Source organism: Zalophus californianus, chromosome 14 (genome assembly GCF_009762305.2).
Source record: "Zalophus californianus isolate mZalCal1 chromosome 14, mZalCal1.pri.v2, whole genome shotgun sequence".
Classification (NCBI taxonomy): Eukaryota; Metazoa; Chordata; class Mammalia; order Carnivora; family Otariidae; genus Zalophus; species Zalophus californianus.
The window spans coordinates 13954164-13971452 of NC_045608.1; the positions used below are offsets into that span (position 1 = coordinate 13954164).

The following is a 17289-nucleotide window of genomic DNA, read 5'->3' on the forward strand; positions in this document are numbered from 1 at the left end:
TTAACACAACAATAAAAAATTAAAAAAAAAAGAAGGACTTGTCATTAACACATCAAATGTTCACTGTATGTTAACTAACTGGAATTAAAAACAAAAACTTAAAAAAAAAAACCCCACATCAAATGTTGGTGGGTAAACACATTCTTCTAAAACGGGATGAAAGGTTTATAAATATGCTGACTCCACCCCTTGCGATGTCTATGAAACTAATTTGCTTTGCAAACCCTTTTTGCCTAGATACCACCAGGAAAACATGGGCGTTTGAATCAGTGGGGGTCAAGTTAATGAGATTTTCCTCTCTGTTAAGGTGGGCTGCCTTGACTGAGTACGAGATGGGAAGGGCTGTGTCTCAGATGGCCACTCTTGCTAGGTGACTGTCCTAGAGACACTTTATGTCACACTTTCAGGGCTCGGTCCTGGCTGTGGGTCTCAGCCTCACGGGGACCAGAGCGACAGGTTGGTAAGTGGGACAGGAACACCGCACCCTACTTCTTTCCTAGGTTGGAGTTTTCTGCCCTAGACTGTCATCCCAGACAAGCCCAGGCATGCAGCCGGATAAGCTATTCCACGCTGGCTCTGGTTCTGCATCTGAATCTCTTTGTTTAGGACGAAGGGGTCAAGTTGGCCAAAGATTGAGATGGGGGATGCGCGGAAGGTGGAGGGAGAGCTGGAAGGGACTCCCACTCTCTCTGTCATTGGAGAATGCACTTGAGATGGGTCCAGGCACCTCGTCGATCAAGTGAGGGTTAGCTGAAGTTAACATCTGTCCTTGGACACCTACCCACATGCTTTCTCACTGAGCCTTTTGTCCTTTCCTGTCTTTCCTTCCTCTGGGCTTGTAGAGCCTTTCCAAGGAAAGTATGTGGGATTAGGCAGTGTTACCCCCCATCCCTCCTTCACCCGTGATCTTCCTAGAGCTGGATCCCTGTCCTCTTCCGCCAAGGGCAGTGGTGCGACAGGTAGGAGGGCTGGTAACCAGGAGCGGACTGGTTGGAGGGGGCTGGGAAGGAGCACTTTTGCCCCAAGCCCTGCCCCTTAGCTTCAGCCCAATGGAGATTGGAAGTTCCAAGCACCAGTCATGACTTGTGGTTACAGCGTTTTTTCCTCAAACATGCAATATTTATGTTCACGGCATCAGCCGTACGTGACTTCCATTGATACTATTGTTTCCTTATGACTACTGTTTAACTTGCTTTTAATTTGTACTCGCTGGCTTATCAAACCCACTTGTTTTCACTAACAGATGGCTCAGGTGATTCATTCATTAGTATGTTTTCTGGTACACCGGAAGACCCGCAGCCCAGTTACTTCCTAGACTCACGTTTCCACCACGATCTTCACCTCATGATTTCAAACTTCCTATTGTAAGCCTCCAAACCAGGAACTGGCAAACTTATACATGGGGCTAGAGAGTAAATATTTTTAGGTTTCTAGGCCAAGAAGCAAAATTGAAGCTATTATGTACACACTTACATAACAGACAGAAAACAAATTCCTGCACATTTTTGTTGAGAAAATAAAAATAAAAAAAATTATTATTACAGTTATTGAGGATAATGTTTTAGTACTATGTCTACTTATGAGGCTAGAATTCCTTTTTTTGGGGGGGGGAGATAGCGTTTTGCTGAATTGGGATTCAACGGTAATGTCTCCTATCATCAAGTGAATTGCAAATGTTCAACTATAAAAACCATTCCCAGCTCACGGGTTGTGCAAGAGTACAGAGTGGCCGGGCTAAATGCACCTGCAGGCTGTAGCCTGCCAATGCCTGCCCGAAGCCATGATAGATTTAATATGGAAAAAATGGGTCTGGCTCTCAAAGTATAAAACTGATGTTCAATGTCAAGCTAAAACAACGCACCGATGTCAAACCCCACAGAATGAATAACACCCAGGGTGAACCCTAATATAAATTATGCACTTTGTGTGATAACGATGTGTCAGTGTAGGTTCATCCGCTGTACAAACGTAGCACTCTGGATGGAGATGGTGGTAGTGGGGGAGGCTGTTTTTGTTGGGGGCTGGGAAGGGAGTATAAGGGAAATCTCTGTATCTTCGTCTCAGTTTTGCTGGGAACCTAAAGCTGCTCTAAAAAAATAAAGTCTATTAAAAAGGGCACCGCTGGACATAAAACTTCAATATCTAGGACCCCTGTGATGTGAATCCTCTACCAAGCATTGCTGTGAGCAGGTATGAGAAGGTTCAGTTGGCAAAGGTCAGGAAGATTTGTGGCCAGGCCCGGATACTGGGCTTACATTAGCCTTGTGTTGACTAACATCGGCAAAATCAAGGATGTGACATCCAGTTTTCTTTCTTTCTAAGTGCTCACTGAACTCAATTCACAACTGTTGAAATGCAAAATATCTGTCCATGTTCTACCTAAAATGACCTCTTGGTATGTGACCACTGTACTTTGGTAAACATGGGATTGGGCCAATATTTTTGAATCTGACTATACATTAGAGTCACTTGAGGAAATTCAGAAAATAAAAGGCAATGCTTGGTCCCAGTTCTAGACCAATTACATCAGAATCTCTGGAAATGGGGCTTGGTTACTGGTATATTGCAAACATCTCCAGATGATTTTGATGTGCATTCAGGGTTGAGAGCCGCTGGGGCATGAGCATCCAGGGTTGAGAGCAGGGTGTCTCCAGAAGCTTCTATTAGGTGTAAAACATATCACCATGAAGGGTAGTTCATTGAGTAGTTTCTAGGGATTAACATCCTTCAGAGCACATGATATGCTGATGATGGGGTGAGATTTGGGCGATGGAGCTCCGAGAGTGTGTTTAGGAAGAGGTCACAGGACAGCCCAGCTAGTGTGCTTTAACAGCGAGGGGGGGAGTCTCCAGACAATGAGAGTGCAGCTGGTTACTCATGAGATGGATGGGAATAGAAGGGAGACCCCCTAACAAAGAGCCCACTTTGCAACTGAATCCAGTTCACCAAGATGTCTTCCCTGATGCCCCCAGCCCCTGCTCACCTCACGTTTGCCAGGGGCCCGGCACTCTCAAAGTTGTCTCTGAGGTCTGGCCCATCGCCCGATGATTTATGGGAGTCAGAATATGAGGAAACGCTATTGAATCGGACCTTGTAGCTCCTGCCAAAACAGAAGAGAGACTGTGAGCTCTGGCTTGGAAACCCTCTTGAGCTCAATACCCCAAAGGATCTTCAAATGACCAGTCCCGTTTCTAGGACTTTCTCTTGCATGTTGAGACCATAAGGCTTCTATGGACTCTTCCAGAATGGATCAACTTACCTTCATCCATCGTGATGATAGCTAGCCATCTGTACATGACACCACTTGTATTTAAAATGTTTCTGACCACACTCGACTCAGGAATCTTGAGAGCAAGATGGTCAAAATGATTTAGTGGGCAAAAAGTCACGAATAGAACAGACCATCCCCTAACCATTAGACCACACTTCCTTGCTTCCCAAATTGTAACGAGCACATGAATCATCCTGGGATGCTGTTAAAGAGCAGATTCTGATTCAGCAGATCCAGGCAGGGTCTGAGGTTCTGCATTTCTAAGAAGTACCCAAGAGATGCCAATGCCGCCCGTCCCCAGACCTCACTCTGAGTAGCCAGGAACTAACTTGTGCTGTCCGCTATGGTAGCTCTGTGTATCTATTGAAATGTAAAGTTAAATGGATTCAAAAGAAATACAGTTAAAAATTCTGTTCCTCACTTGCACTAGCCATGTGTCAAGTGCTCAGGAGCCACATGGCGCTAGTGGCTGCCATATTGGATAGCACAGCTATAGAACATTTACGCCACCCTAGAAAGTTTTATTGGATTGTGCCGGACAACTCCCATTCAATACTCTCTCCATCAGGTTATGGACCTTGGACATTTCAAGGAGCTGTCACCTTTCCCATTTCAAGGAAATGGTGGAAAATGTTCAGCACTGAGACGTGGCACGAAAAGAGATTGAATTTCTTATTAAACTCTTTTGAAGGGGAAGGAAGATGTCACGGATGGAAACCCCAGCACGAGAGGCTCAGGAGCCTTGAGACTTCAAAGAAAGATCCGGTTTCCCTGTTCTCCTCCAAAAGTGGGAAGTGTTGTTCTCAGGCAAAGCAAAAAAAAAAAACAAAAACATAAAACAAAACAAAATCCCAAGACAAGAAAGCAAAACAAAACAACTCCCCACAAACAAAAGATCAACACCCAAACCAAAACAAACGACTCAACAGACAAATCTGAGTGCAAAAGACAAAAAAAGGCATTGCGCATTCTGGCAGGCAGGGCTTCTGAGCTGGACGTTCTTCAAAGTTTTCGTTCCAGCATCAGGAAAAGTTCTAAATATATGTAAGTGTATTTTCTGCCCTAAAATAGTCTCACATTGAGTCATTTCTGCAAATAAGTCATGCAACATATCAGGGGGCGGCTGTGTTGTTAGTGTGGGAGGGATGGTTAATGCTTGTGGGTTAAAAATAACAGCACATGTATTTGTATGAGGTTTGAGGCTTTTCCAAATGCTTTCCTCTTTGTTTTTATCCTTTGATCCTCTCAACAACTCCCAGGGGTGGTTGGGGCAGAGCCGGTTTCTCCCCATTTGGCAGATGAGAAAGACTGAGGTCCAGAGAGGTCAAATGCCTTGCTCAAGGTTGCTTGGTGAGTTAGTGGTACAGCCTGGTTTAGGACTCAGGTCTCCTTGACACTCAGATGTGGCCTTGGATGCTTGCACATTGGGCACACACACCCGCATGCATACATGAACACAGGGCATACATATGGGCACACGCGTGCATGAACATGTGTGCACACAGACGGGCACACACCCACATGCACACACGCACACACACTCTACCTCTGCTGGCTGTCACGGGTTGCAGCCAGACTGCGGACTCCCGGGTCACCTTGGGGGAGGGGAGGCCCTTTACGGGGAAAGAAACGCAAGGGTTCCGGGTACCTAGAGGGGAGAACGGATGGTGCCCTCTCTCTCCCTGAAGGAGAGGTGAGGGGGAGCCTGTGGTGGTCACCTGGGAAGGAGAGGGGCAGGGAGAGCGAGGACAAAGATGGCTGGGCAGGAGGGACGCAGCTACCCCTTGGATATGGAACGTACGTAAGCTGGGCAACAGGTGCCTTGCTAAGGAGAAGTGTTGGTCTCCCAAAAAGACAGCTCAGCATGCATGCGCCCTCTGTTCTTTGCTTTATGCGGGACTTACAAGCTTTGCAAGGGTACTCATGATTACAGGTCACCTTACGAAATATCTTTAGAACCCAACCCCCCATTGGGACGCAGTTTCACCATGAATATCTTTTGGCTACAGGCTGGTTTTTCTTTTCACTTTGTAAGGTATTTTATCTTCTGAACTCAACCTCTATGTTAGCTAGAATTCCACCACGAGTATCCAATGGAACAGTTCTAGGGAAAGAAGCTCATTTTCACTGATTTCGAATGTAGGTTTCCAAAGAGAAGAGATAATAAGAACTGGTGTTTATACTTAGGGGCTCCTGAGTTTTCACAAGATGCTTACATCTATTTTCTCCCTTGGTTCTTACAAGTTAAGAAGTTAAGGCAGGTATAACCAGCCCTATTTGATGGAAAAAGAAACTGAGGCACGGGTCAGTGAAGTCACCCAAGGAGCCAAAACATCAGCCCCAGGGGACCCCAGACATCTACCAGGTAACATTGCTCACGAGTGGAGCTTAGATCACAAAAACCAGCCAGTACTCGAATGTGAACCCCAGATGCCAAAAGACAATCTTCAGTTACTCCCCGAGTATGTAATGTGACCCTGGACATTCACTTACTTCCTTTCCTCGTGCATAGAGTTGGGGTGCCTCATTTCCATCAAAGCACAGCCAAATTTCTGGAAGCCAAAAGAGATGAGTGAAATGTGAGGCAGAGATTTAGGAACCCGGAACAGGGTCGGGCACTGAGCGTCTGGAGTCCTGGCTGGCACAAGTGGAGCCTGATGCCTCCGGGGGCCAGGATGCTAGACACGGTCAGGGGTTCGGGCCGGGCAGCAGCGCTTGAGCTGCAGGTGCGTGTGGAAGGACCCACTGATTAAGTGACTACAGGGGTGGTGCTGCCACCCCCAGCCCACACATCCCCACTGTGGCTTTCTCTTTATAAAAATATTGTCCCCACTTCTCTCATCTGGAGCAGGGGATGCCAAGGTCCTGATGGGAGCATCCATCCCAAAGCAGGAGCTCACTCGGGTGACAGCATTTTCACTAAGGATTGGCTAATCAGTGAACACCAAAACACTGAGGTCTTGGAATTGTCCAATCTTTGTGGAACTTGGATCCAAATCGAAGTCACGGGCTTTTGACGCTCTGGGGGGATTTGCTGCTGACTGGCAGGTGTTAACTGCTGTCCCTCCTTCTTGCCCCTAGTGGAGAACATGCTAGAACAGGTGGAAGCTCATCTTACCTCCCCATTCTCAGGGGGGTCTCCATTGCCAAAAGTGCTGGTAACCACCAGGACCAGAGTTTCATGTTCCAGATGTACAATGTCATATTCTTCCATGGACATCACCTAGGTGGGTGAGGGTGAAGGGACGGGCAGGGGGGTAGGGAGAGGAAGGGAGAAGGTGACAAGGAGAAGAGTTAAGAGAGAACAAAAAAGTGATGGGGAAAGGAGAAGAAGAGAGACAGAGGAAAAACATGAGTCATCTTGAGCCATCTCCTTTGGAAGGAGAACCAAAAGTTCTGGGTGTCACTATTTCAAGGGTAGAACTAAAAGCTTTTTGGCAGTGTGGGACCTTTCTATGGTCACAGTGGCCTGAAGGACCATAAAGAACCTGGGGGCGATGGTGAAAGGGGTTGGCCTCCTAATAGAGATGGATCTTGATGGAGATCCTTGGGCTTATAACCAACTGATCTTGGAATCTTCTTGACCACATTTAGGCTGGGAATGGCCCAGCTGGCTCTGACCAGGTCTGCTCAGCCTCCTTGCTAATCCTCCCTCCACCAGCATGGGACCTGGGCCAACTAAGTCTGAGACCCTTGTCATAAAGAAGATTATTGTCCTATATCTTAGCATCTCTTGAACAACATTTCTCCAAGTAGGTTCTGGGGAAGCCCAGTCTCCTGAGAGGCTCCTTGAAAATAAGTGAGCCATGAACAAACATGCTTATATTCTAACCCCTTCTCATTTGGAGATTAGAATACAGTGGACCTTGAACAACATGGCTTTGAACTGCGTGGGTCCACTTATTCGTGGATTTTTTTCCAATAAATACAGTATAGTACTGTCAATGCATTTTCTCTTCCTTCTGGTTTTCTTAACATTTTCCTTTCTCTAGCGTCCTTTACTGTTAGAATACAGTATATAATACATACAACATACAAAATATGTTAATCAACTGTTCGTGTTATCAGTCAGGCTTCTGGTCAACAATAGGCTAGTAGCAGTTAAGTTTGGAGGAGTCAAAAGATATATGCAGATTTTCAGCACCCCTGACTCCCATGTGTTCAACTGTATGGACTTGCGAATTGAAGGCTCTGATATTGAACTGTGTTTAATGCAGGGCTTCCCAAACTGACCCCAGAACGTTTCCTCATAAACCCTCTAAGATTTGGCTCTGAGATGGAGTTTCATTTTGTGATTCCTGGGCTCTCCTGGAAGGTCATGGAAAGAAGGGCATCAAAGTCCCTTGCAATTTATATGAATATGCATGTGCATGCCAATGGGCACCTTGGGGTGTGCTTCCATCCATCCTCAAAGGTTCTTCTCTGTTGACTTCCCTCTCTCCCCTTCCCAGCTGTATATTTACCATGAAGAAGCAGGGATCTGGCACTGCCCCATACCCACCTTGGCATCAAAGGCGTGTTTGAAGATCTCGCACAAGGTTTTAGCATAGGCCTGCGACTTGCCTGTCTCTGTGGCATAAAGGATGGTTGCCTTGACCCTCTTGGCCATTGCCTGCCCCATGAGCTTGGCCGAGAACTTGACAGCTCTGGGGAGAAGAGGATGGAGAGGAAAATGGGAAATGTAGAAAGGAGGGAAGATGCCAGACTGGGGCTTTTGGGCAAGAACCATGATCCTTGAAATGTAGTGGGAGAGAACTTTCTCTCTTGATCTTTGATGGTTTCAGGGACACTAGAAGCCTGAATTCAGCACCATATTGACCCCTTTATTAAATCCCTCCAGAGCAACTATTCATGAGCTAACATGGTTGGTTAGTTTTGTTAATTTGTTGCTTGGTTGACCAATCCCAGTCTTGAGAACCTTGGTTTGCCAAGCATGGTCCCCAAAGATGATCATTCATTCATTCATTCATTCATCTAACATTTGTTGGGTGCTGAATCATGTGCCAGGCATAGTTACAGGAGCTGAAGAACATAGACAGCTATCTGTCATGGAGCTTACATTCTAGTGTGTGTGTGTGTGTGTGTGTGTGTGTGAGAGAGAGAGAGAGAGAGAGAGAATATCATTAATAAATCACCAGGTATTGAGTTAGAAGGAATCTTAGAGGTTTATAAATCCATGAAGGAAGGACTAAATCAGGCTTCATCTTCAGGGTCTTGCACAGAGCCTGATAGCTAATAGGCACTAAATAAATACCCATCAAAAGAGGGAATGAATTTTAAAGATGCTGTTCTCACTGAATCCCTGGGGAGTTTAAATATCAAGTCTAGGCTCTTTCCAGCTAAATGGAAAATTCAGAACCAGGGTTCCTTCCTTCCTGTCAATGAGGGCGTGGGGGTGGCAGACAGGCAGAGGCCCAGGAATGCCTGGGCTCACCTTCTGAGCCAGCATCCCTGGTCTAACGAGGGACCTCAGAGAAGACAGATTGCTAATTACTCCCACCTGGGGATTATTGGTGGTAAATTCATTTTTTTGAGAATCAGGGAAACCACCCACGGTGCAATCCGAGCTCAGGGGGAGAAACAGAAAAGAATAAAAGGTGTCTGGAGGATTCCCTTTGAATGATTGGAGCATAAAAAAGCATCTATAATTAACTACCATTGTTTCCACCCCACACTTAATAGTGCAATTAATGTTTTAGATTTCTTCCTCCCTTTTCTCCCCGAAACAGTTGAACTGAACTGAAGGCCAAGGCTGCCCTCCCCGAGAATATCTGTGATTCTCTTGTTAGGGAAAAAAATGGTTGCTGATGTGTTCTTGTGTGGCTGGAAGATGGGGTTAGGTGGAAGGAGAGAGGTGGCATGAGCCATGTTAATGGAACAAGGACCTAGGTCTGGAGTCCCTGAAGGACCCACCAGTGCCTTGCTTCTGGGGTTTGTGGCATGGCTGGTGTCTGTTGTCCCTCTAGGGATTGTACGCAGAGAGTTCTGGACCTGAGGGTGCAGATGGAAGAGTCGCTCAGTGCGCACCCAGAGCCTCTGCCGAAAGGTTATCCCCATTAGATCATCTCGGTCAGCCCTACCTCACTCGTCAGCGGGTTCCTTGGTTGGCCACACATCCTTCAAGAATCATTACTCTTCAGTGGCTTGGCCCATAACCTCTTTCCCTCCCTTCTTTGCTCAGTTAAGTCTATTCATCTCATTCTTTAGCCCAATTGTCATCTTCTGAAGGAAGCCCTCTCTGACCTCCCAAACTCGGTTAGCTCTGTTTACGGCACCATGAATCACTCCTCGACAGCACTTGCAATGTTTACCGTATTTGTGTGATTCTTGGAAAATGAATGGCTGTGAGCTTTGACAGAAACAACATTGATCTGGCTCATCAGGCATCGCTGGAGCCTAGCACAGTGCCCGGCACAAGGTAGGCCCTCGGTATTCATTTGTTGGCCAAATGAATGAATGAATGAATGAATGAGTGTTGTTAGAGTTCAGCCCTGGGTGAGAGCCCTCTTGAGTTGGCTCATCCCAGTTCCTCCCACCTCTGGGTTCAGTGACTTCCTTGTAAATAGCTTGAAATTGGCCACAGTGGGAGTATTTATACCATGGAAATTGGCAAATGTTACAAATTTATTATTATTATTAACAGTACCATTGTTCTTATTTTTAGGAGACCTGGTTTACCAACATGCCATTGCCTCCAAGACAAGAATTTAGGACACCGAGGTGAGGTTGGGAAAGAAAAAAGTTGAAGCAACCTCCACATCTCCGACCCTGAGGCAAAGAAGGCATGAGGGCGTCAGAGAAGATGGAGAAGTCACATCACATCACATGAGGGGTCAGAGGCACAAGCATTGCCCAGCCTCCTCTTCCTGGGGCTCTCTGGGTTTGGAGGCACTTCTATCCCCCACCTACTTCAGGAGACTTACTCTGCCAGCTTCTTGAAGCCGATGGCTCGCCGCTTTGTGGGAGTCCCATTGGTACCTTTCCAGACGTGGGTGTTCCAAGGCTCAGGCTGGGAAGAGAGGACTATGGTCACTGTAGTGAGGAAGTCTAGCTCCTCTTGGGGGACACTCAGGACTTCCTGGGTGCTTGTGGCTGCCCAGCTTTGTCCACCCTCGGCCCTTGAAGGGACTGATTCTGCTGGTGGTGACCCCAGGGGTCCTTGCACAGAGTAGCTGGTCCAGTCTCCCTGCATTGTCCTGCTAGACCTTTCCACTCAGCCCTTAATCCCTCTCAAACACTCTCCTGGGGGACCCCAGTAGTCTTTGAGCTAGAGCTGTGCTGGCCAATAGGGTAGCCGCCAGCCACCTTGGCTATGGAGCACTTGAGTGCCCAAAGAGTAAGTCTGAATTCAGACATGCTTGAAGCAAAACATGCATCCCAAATATTGAAGATTTAGCACCGAAGAGGCAGGGAGGGGCAGGACCTGGTATTCGAAGGAGGGGGTGAGCCGGTAGTTGAGCATCTCCTGGTGGAAGACCGGGGTGATGCTGCCAGACATGGGGGGCACAATCCACACCCAGTCCGCGGGGCAGCCCCCCCGGCAGCGGTATTCATTCTCCATGTGCTTAATGAAGGACTCGGTGGCAGAGTGGTGGTCAACGATGGTCACTTTGTCACTCTGTGGGAGGAGAGGGGACAGGGAGTCAGGAGGGAAAAGAAACTGGGGTATTTCGGGACCCCATCGAGCAGCGTTTCCCAGAGGGTGGTCCCGGAGATGATGTTAGGCGGTTTAAAGTGATACTCTGCATTTCCCTCTCAATTACACCCAGGGGAGAGTCTCCTTTTGGTGCTAACCCATTTTCAACGCCTCTCTTGCCAATTTTCCTCTCTCCTTCCTCCCTCTCCCCCTCTTTTTCACCAGAGAGAGGAACCTCAGGCGGCACTGAGCTAGAATTTAACAACTCTGTATTGTTTTCCTTGTGTTTATTTGTTTATTAATTTATTTAATATTATAATTATCTTCTATTTAGGGCAACTGATGCTGACCCTTCATTTATGGTGCTGATATAAAATCCTCTTAAAATAAAAATTTTTAAGTACTCAGGAGGAGTTTATTAAAATTAAAACACAGAAATTGCTGTAGAGGAGGGTGGACTGCATATCTGCGTAACCAGTCCCCAGGGCCCGCGCTCGTTGGCTGGTCTGGATTCACACCTTGTCTAAACAGTGCTTTCCCTCTCTGCCCACAAACCCTTGCCCCTTTCTGCATCTTCCTTCCTCAGTCACTCATCCCACTCACATCTCTCTTATCGCTGGCTCCCTGGTCTTCATGTCAGTCGCCCAGTCCACCAAACTATGCTCCACCCTTCCCAGCGACCCCCGAAAACCCTACTCCTCCACGCTTGAGAGAGAAGAGGGGACTTCCTTCCCCCTCATTCCATCTCAACCTGTCTCTTCCCTGGTATATGCCTCCATGTGTCCCTTCTCCCTACGCCTGACATTGGGGCCCGCGGTCCGTATTCATGTCTATCCATGACTTGATCCGTTCGTTCTACTGTATGTGCCTCCCATGGATGTCTAGAAGGGCCTAGATTCCCAGACTCTCAACCCCCAGAGGCTAGAGCTGGTCTCTGTTACAGAGAGGGATCTCTAGTCTATAGTCTACTATAGACTTCTGCCCGGGAGAATACCAGCTAATGCCTGCCAGCCTGGCATACTTATGAGCGGTGTCTTCCTTTTGCTCTCAAATTATCATGATTTAGATAATAAATTCTACAGCCATCCTATGTAATACCACCTACCACAGAGCCACACATTGAGTGGGCCGATATGCTTCTGATAATGAAGATGGGTATTCATGTCTGTTATGTGATAGTCTGAACCCCCAAGAGGTGGAAAGACACAGAGGATGCCTGCCGTCCCAATTCTAATTCAACAAGTCCAATGCCCCTCCCCCATCTATTCATCTCTTCCTCAAACGGTCTCCACCTAAGACCAAGGCATGTATGCTGGGACGTAGACCTTGCTGGCGGACAGATCCCCCCGCCCCCGGTAGCGAAGTCTCTTGACCTTGGGCTCCAAGCGCGGGAAGGTTTTATAGCTCCCCCTGGAGACTAGACAACCAGGATGTGTGCCTTGTGCTACCTGGAAGCTGTAGAGAACAGCAATGTTGATTTCCACCAGTGCCTGGTCCTTCCACAGGGAGGACGTCTTCCTCATGTCCAAGTTCATCTTCTTGGCCACTTCCTGAAAAAGGAAGGAAACGCAGACTCACAGGCTAGGCCACCTCTGGAGAGACAGGGCTAGCTAGTGTCACCAATGAACTTCTTCACTAATTATTCAACTCACTTCCAGACTGACAAAGTCACTCAAAAGGCTTTTCTATTGAGAATCCACTGGTAGCAGAAAAACCAGAAAGACTTGGGTGGCCCTTTTATTTTTGAGCTTACCCTCTAGTTGGGGAGAGAGACAGTTAATATTGTGATAAGTGCTAATTCCTAGGGAGAAAAAAAGACAAGGAAAGGAGATTAAGAGGGATGGGGGGCCGGATTGAGCCAGGATAGTCAGGGAAGACCAACTGTGGAGGTAGCATATCAGGTGAGACCCAGACGATGAGAAGAAGCAAGGTATCTGCAGGTGTGCAGAGGGAAGGTTCTAGGCAGAGAGAACAGCAGGTGCAAATACCCTGAGGTGGGATCAGGCTTGCACCGTCTGAGATATAGAAAGAAGACCAGTGTATTTGGAGGGCGGGGGGCAGTGAGCCAGGGGAATTGGTGGGAGAGAGAGGCAGGACTGGATCATGCAGGATTTGGGATAAGCCTAGGAGTCAGGATTTCATTCCAAATATCACGGAGAGGGTCTTTGGAGGGTTTTAAGCAGAAGAGTGGGTCTGGAAGGGGCATCATCTGCTTTCTAGAAGGAAAAGCTCTCCACCGATCCTGCTCCACACCTAGAGTAGCCATACTTGGGATCCAGACCATGGGTGCTCTGAGCTCAGGGGGACACCTGCCCGCGTCTATCTGACAGATAAGGAAACTGAGGCTCAGCAAGGTCCATAGAGCCATTTGACCTTGGAGCTGGAGCCCAGGCAGACGCATAACATCCAAGACCTGAGAGCAGCTCCCCAGCCAGCACTGGAAACAAACCAACTCCTGACATGTTACAGTTCAAGCTGAACCAGGGGCTGATGTCTGGAGTGGGGAAGACCCAACAGCAAATTCCTTAATTAGAGCCGCCTTGCTTTTCCCTCCTCTGTCAATTCTAGTCACTTGTGGGAGCCCAGGTCTCATTATGGGGCTAGGAGGTGACAATTTCTCAGGTTTGGGTAAACTCCTTCCCAGCCCAGCTGTCAACATTTATACAGAACCGTGGTTGGACCAGGAGGGCTGGCGCGGGAGCGCATCTCATTTAAGATACTCGGGGAGGACTCCCTGCAATCGAAATGTAAGCAGAGATCACGAAAGCAGATCTCATATTAACTCATTCTTTGAAGCTGGGGTGTTAGGTTCTGCTGTGGTCCTTTGGCAGTGACACATCCACAGAAAGAAATAAATTTCCTGCTCTACATAAATACATACAAAACTTGAGTTATTTTATGAGAGAGGAAAGTGTATATAGCCATTATGCCGCTCTTGTCACTTCTACACCATTACTTTGGTTACAAGAATGGAAAGCAGTTGCAGGAAAAAAAAAAAGACTCTATGATTTTAAAAAAAATCCCCAAATGTGACTTGGGCCACATCTACGGAAATTGCCTGAAATGTCTTTTCCTTTCCTGCCAGAAGTTTGCAGAGATCAATGGCTACCCAGTAGAATCTTCTGGGGAGCTTTGAAAAATGCTGGTATCGAGGCTCTATCCCTGAGCAATTATATCCGAATCCTGGTGAGTGGGATGCAGGCATAATAAAGTTCCCCAGGTAATAATTCCAGTGTGTGGCAAGGCTGAGGACCCCTGGCTTCCATTTCCAAGCTAATAACCACGGGATTTGGGGCATATAACGTTGTCTGAGTTTTAGGTATACAAATTTAAGGCCTTGGTTTGATACATTTATATATTGCAATATGATTAGCACTGTTAGTTAATACCTCCATCATGTCACATAATTATTATTTCTTTTTCCGTGGTGGGAACAATTAAGATCTAGTCTCTTAGCAACTTTGAAGTTTATAATTCAGTATTGTTGACTATAATTACTCTTCTCTGCATTAGATTTCCAGAACTTATTTATCTTTTCGCTGCAAGTTTGTACCCTGAAACATCTCCCTAACTCCCCCACCCACGAGCCCCTGGTAACCAGCATTCTAGTCTCTTTTTATGAGTTTGGTTTTTTTACATTCCACATACAAGCAATATCACACAGCGTTTGTCTTTCTCTGTCTGACTTATCTCACTTAGCATAACGTCTTCAAGGTCTATCCATGTGGACACCCAAGGATTTTATTTTATTATTATTATTTCTAAAGACTTTACTTACTTATTTGAGAGAGAGAGAGAGAGAACAGACAGACACAGGCAGGGGGAGGGGCAGAGGGAGAGGGAGAAGCAGGTTCCGCACTGACCAGGGAGCCCGACACGGGGCTCGATCCCAGGACCCTGGGATCATGACCGGAGCCGAAGGCAGACGCCTAACTGACTGAGGCAGCCAGGCGCCCCACACCCATGGATTTTAACAACAGAAACCTAATGCTCAATTCTGAGTTCTAATCTTGCCTTATTTACTGTGTGACATAGGCCCAGTGCTTGACTTCTCTGTTTCTCACGCCTCCGTTTGAAACACAGCCCGCCACACAGTTGTTAGGAATCAGTTGCTGGCAGGATCATAGCTATCCTGATGCGTCTGCCAGATTTGAGCTCCAGACTCCATCCTAGCAGCCTTTAGTAGATGAGGATGACTCAGCCAAGGAGGGAATCAGACCCTCCACTGAGAAATGCATATGTCGGCAAACGGCTGCCAACTCTCCTCCCTTGTTTTTCAGGAAAGAGGCAAGAAACCTTCCGAGTTCATGGGTCATTTTCAAACCATTCTAATAAGAGGCCGTGTAGCCGGGTGGTTAGGAACTTGGACTGTAAAGCCAGACTGAGCTCACATCCCCGCTCTGCCACTTGCTAGCTGGCTGACCTTGAGCTCGTCGCTTTAACCTCTGAAAGGTCTCAGCTTCCTCATCTGTGAAACGGGAATTGTCATACCCAGAGGTTGTGCTGGGGATGAAATGAGCACATCATCTATACATGGTGCTTGGCACAGTGCCTAGCCTGTAGCACATGCACTGTTCCCACTGCGGATGCTCTGGGGTGGCTGGGGGCTTCACCAGCAGTGCAGCCTCTGTTCTAACCTCTCCCAGTTTCCAGGACCCAAAGCTCGGCTGTGGGGAAGGACCGATGGGTCCACCCCCTCTGCCTCCTGCCTGCCCATCACGACGGCCGGGGAGGGACCTCACCTCCAGGATGTTGTATCGAGAGTTGTCACAGTAGTCGCGGACACCGATCTCAGTGCCCATGTACCAGCCGCTGAAGGGGCAGGCGCTGAACTCCAGGCCGCCAATCTCCAGCAGCATGTTGGACACAGCGGGGAGGCCGTACCACTTCAGGCCCAGATCCTTGAACCACTCAAACCTGCGGAGAGCGACACGGCCCAGCTCGCAATGGGGCAGGAGTCTCTCAGGCAGACTGGTGGGCGGGGCAGCCAGAGTCTGGGGGTGTGGAAAGGCCAGCAGCCTCCTGGGACTTGCTATGTCGGCATCTGACCCCTGGGCCCCACTTCAGACCTGTGGGATCTCAGGCTCCATAGCCGGGTCCGATGATATGCATTTTTAACGTGTCTCCCAGGTGATGTGGAGGAACATGCAAGCCTGGGAGCTGCTGCGCTGGGCAGCTATTGATCTCCCAAACCCACTCTGAAAGTTAATCCAGGAGGAAGGGAGTCTTGCCAAATGCTTTCCTACCTCAGGGACTTTGCACAGCAGTTCCTTCCTCCTGGGAGCTTCTCTCTTCCTTCTGTGTCTGTCCAGCCCTTACCCAACCTTTAATTCTCAGCTAAAATGCTGCTTACTCTGGGAAGTCCTCCCTGATGCTCAGTTTAGGTTGGGTCAGGTGGCTTGATGACTCTGGGCACCATAAAATTTCTTTTGTAGCACTTTATTGGAATTAAGCGGTTATTTGGGCAATAGTATGTTTAAATTCTCCTTCTTGGGACCAAAAACACCGTGGAGGCAGAGACCAACTCGGCTACAAAGGCTTGCATAATGGCGGGCCCAGAGCAGGAATCATAAACCATGTTGAAGGAACGCATTAATGAATGTAGGCCAGGTTTCACCAGGAAGACCGGGTGAGTTCCCAGATACTGGGTAGTGTATGAAGCCTCAGGACACTTGTTCCCTCTCCAGGGCTGGGACGAGGGTGAAGTCAGTAAGGCTCTAGCCTTGGGTGCAAAATTTAAGGGGGCTCCAACAAACCCAGTAATTAAGACCAGTACTAATTTTCATTTATGTTATATTCTAAATTTACTCCGTGTTTTCCAAACAAAATCAATGCAAAAAAAAAAAATCCACACAAACAAACCATCAAAACTTTAAAGGAAGACAGGTCCCACCTCGCAGGTGCATGACTCACCTTGCATGCTTCACCTGAATCTCAGCCCTCCACTGGACCCTGTCTTTATTTAAAATTTTCATGTAAAAAAGTTTTAAATTAAATTTTGATAAAATTTTTTGACATACAAATTAATTTTGATAAAAAGATTGCATTAAAAATAATATCTGTCTGGATTATTGAGCTCCCCCCCACCCCATTTTGCCTCCAAGGTCAGTGTCTCACTATGGGTTTCCTTCACTCTCAAAGTTTGAATTCTGCTCGTGCTGCTGGCCCAGCCCTTGCAGTTCCTTCCTGGCTCCAAATTCCTTCTGGACTTGACCCACATCAGGTCACGTAGTTTTAAACAGCTCTATTTTAAAATGAGTGCCCACGACAAGACAAGAGGTGCTTCTGCCTTTCTGGAAAGCTGGACAAAGGCTGGAGAAAGGGCAGGTCCTGGCTGATTGCGTAGGAGTGGGGTGAGAAGGGAGATTATGGTTCTGAAGAG

At 47.5% G+C, this 17289-nt stretch overlaps 1 protein-coding gene across 1 annotated transcript in view; it reads right to left on the minus strand.

The window, feature by feature from the left end:
• The window catches only part of NOS1 (nitric oxide synthase 1), a 79909-nt gene that overhangs the window by 23569 nt on the left and 39051 nt on the right, over nt 1–17289 (minus strand). The window contains exons 9-16 of the mRNA XM_027577102.2: nt 15650–15824; nt 12356–12457; nt 10695–10889; nt 10195–10280; nt 7773–7917; nt 6390–6494; nt 5765–5823; nt 2984–3100 (exon numbers count right to left, since the gene is read on the minus strand). Coding sequence (XP_027432903.1) covers nt 2984–3100; nt 5765–5823; nt 6390–6494; nt 7773–7917; nt 10195–10280; nt 10695–10889; nt 12356–12457; nt 15650–15824 — 984 coding nt within the window. The remainder of the gene's footprint in view (nt 1–2983; nt 3101–5764; nt 5824–6389; nt 6495–7772; nt 7918–10194; nt 10281–10694; nt 10890–12355; nt 12458–15649; nt 15825–17289) is intronic.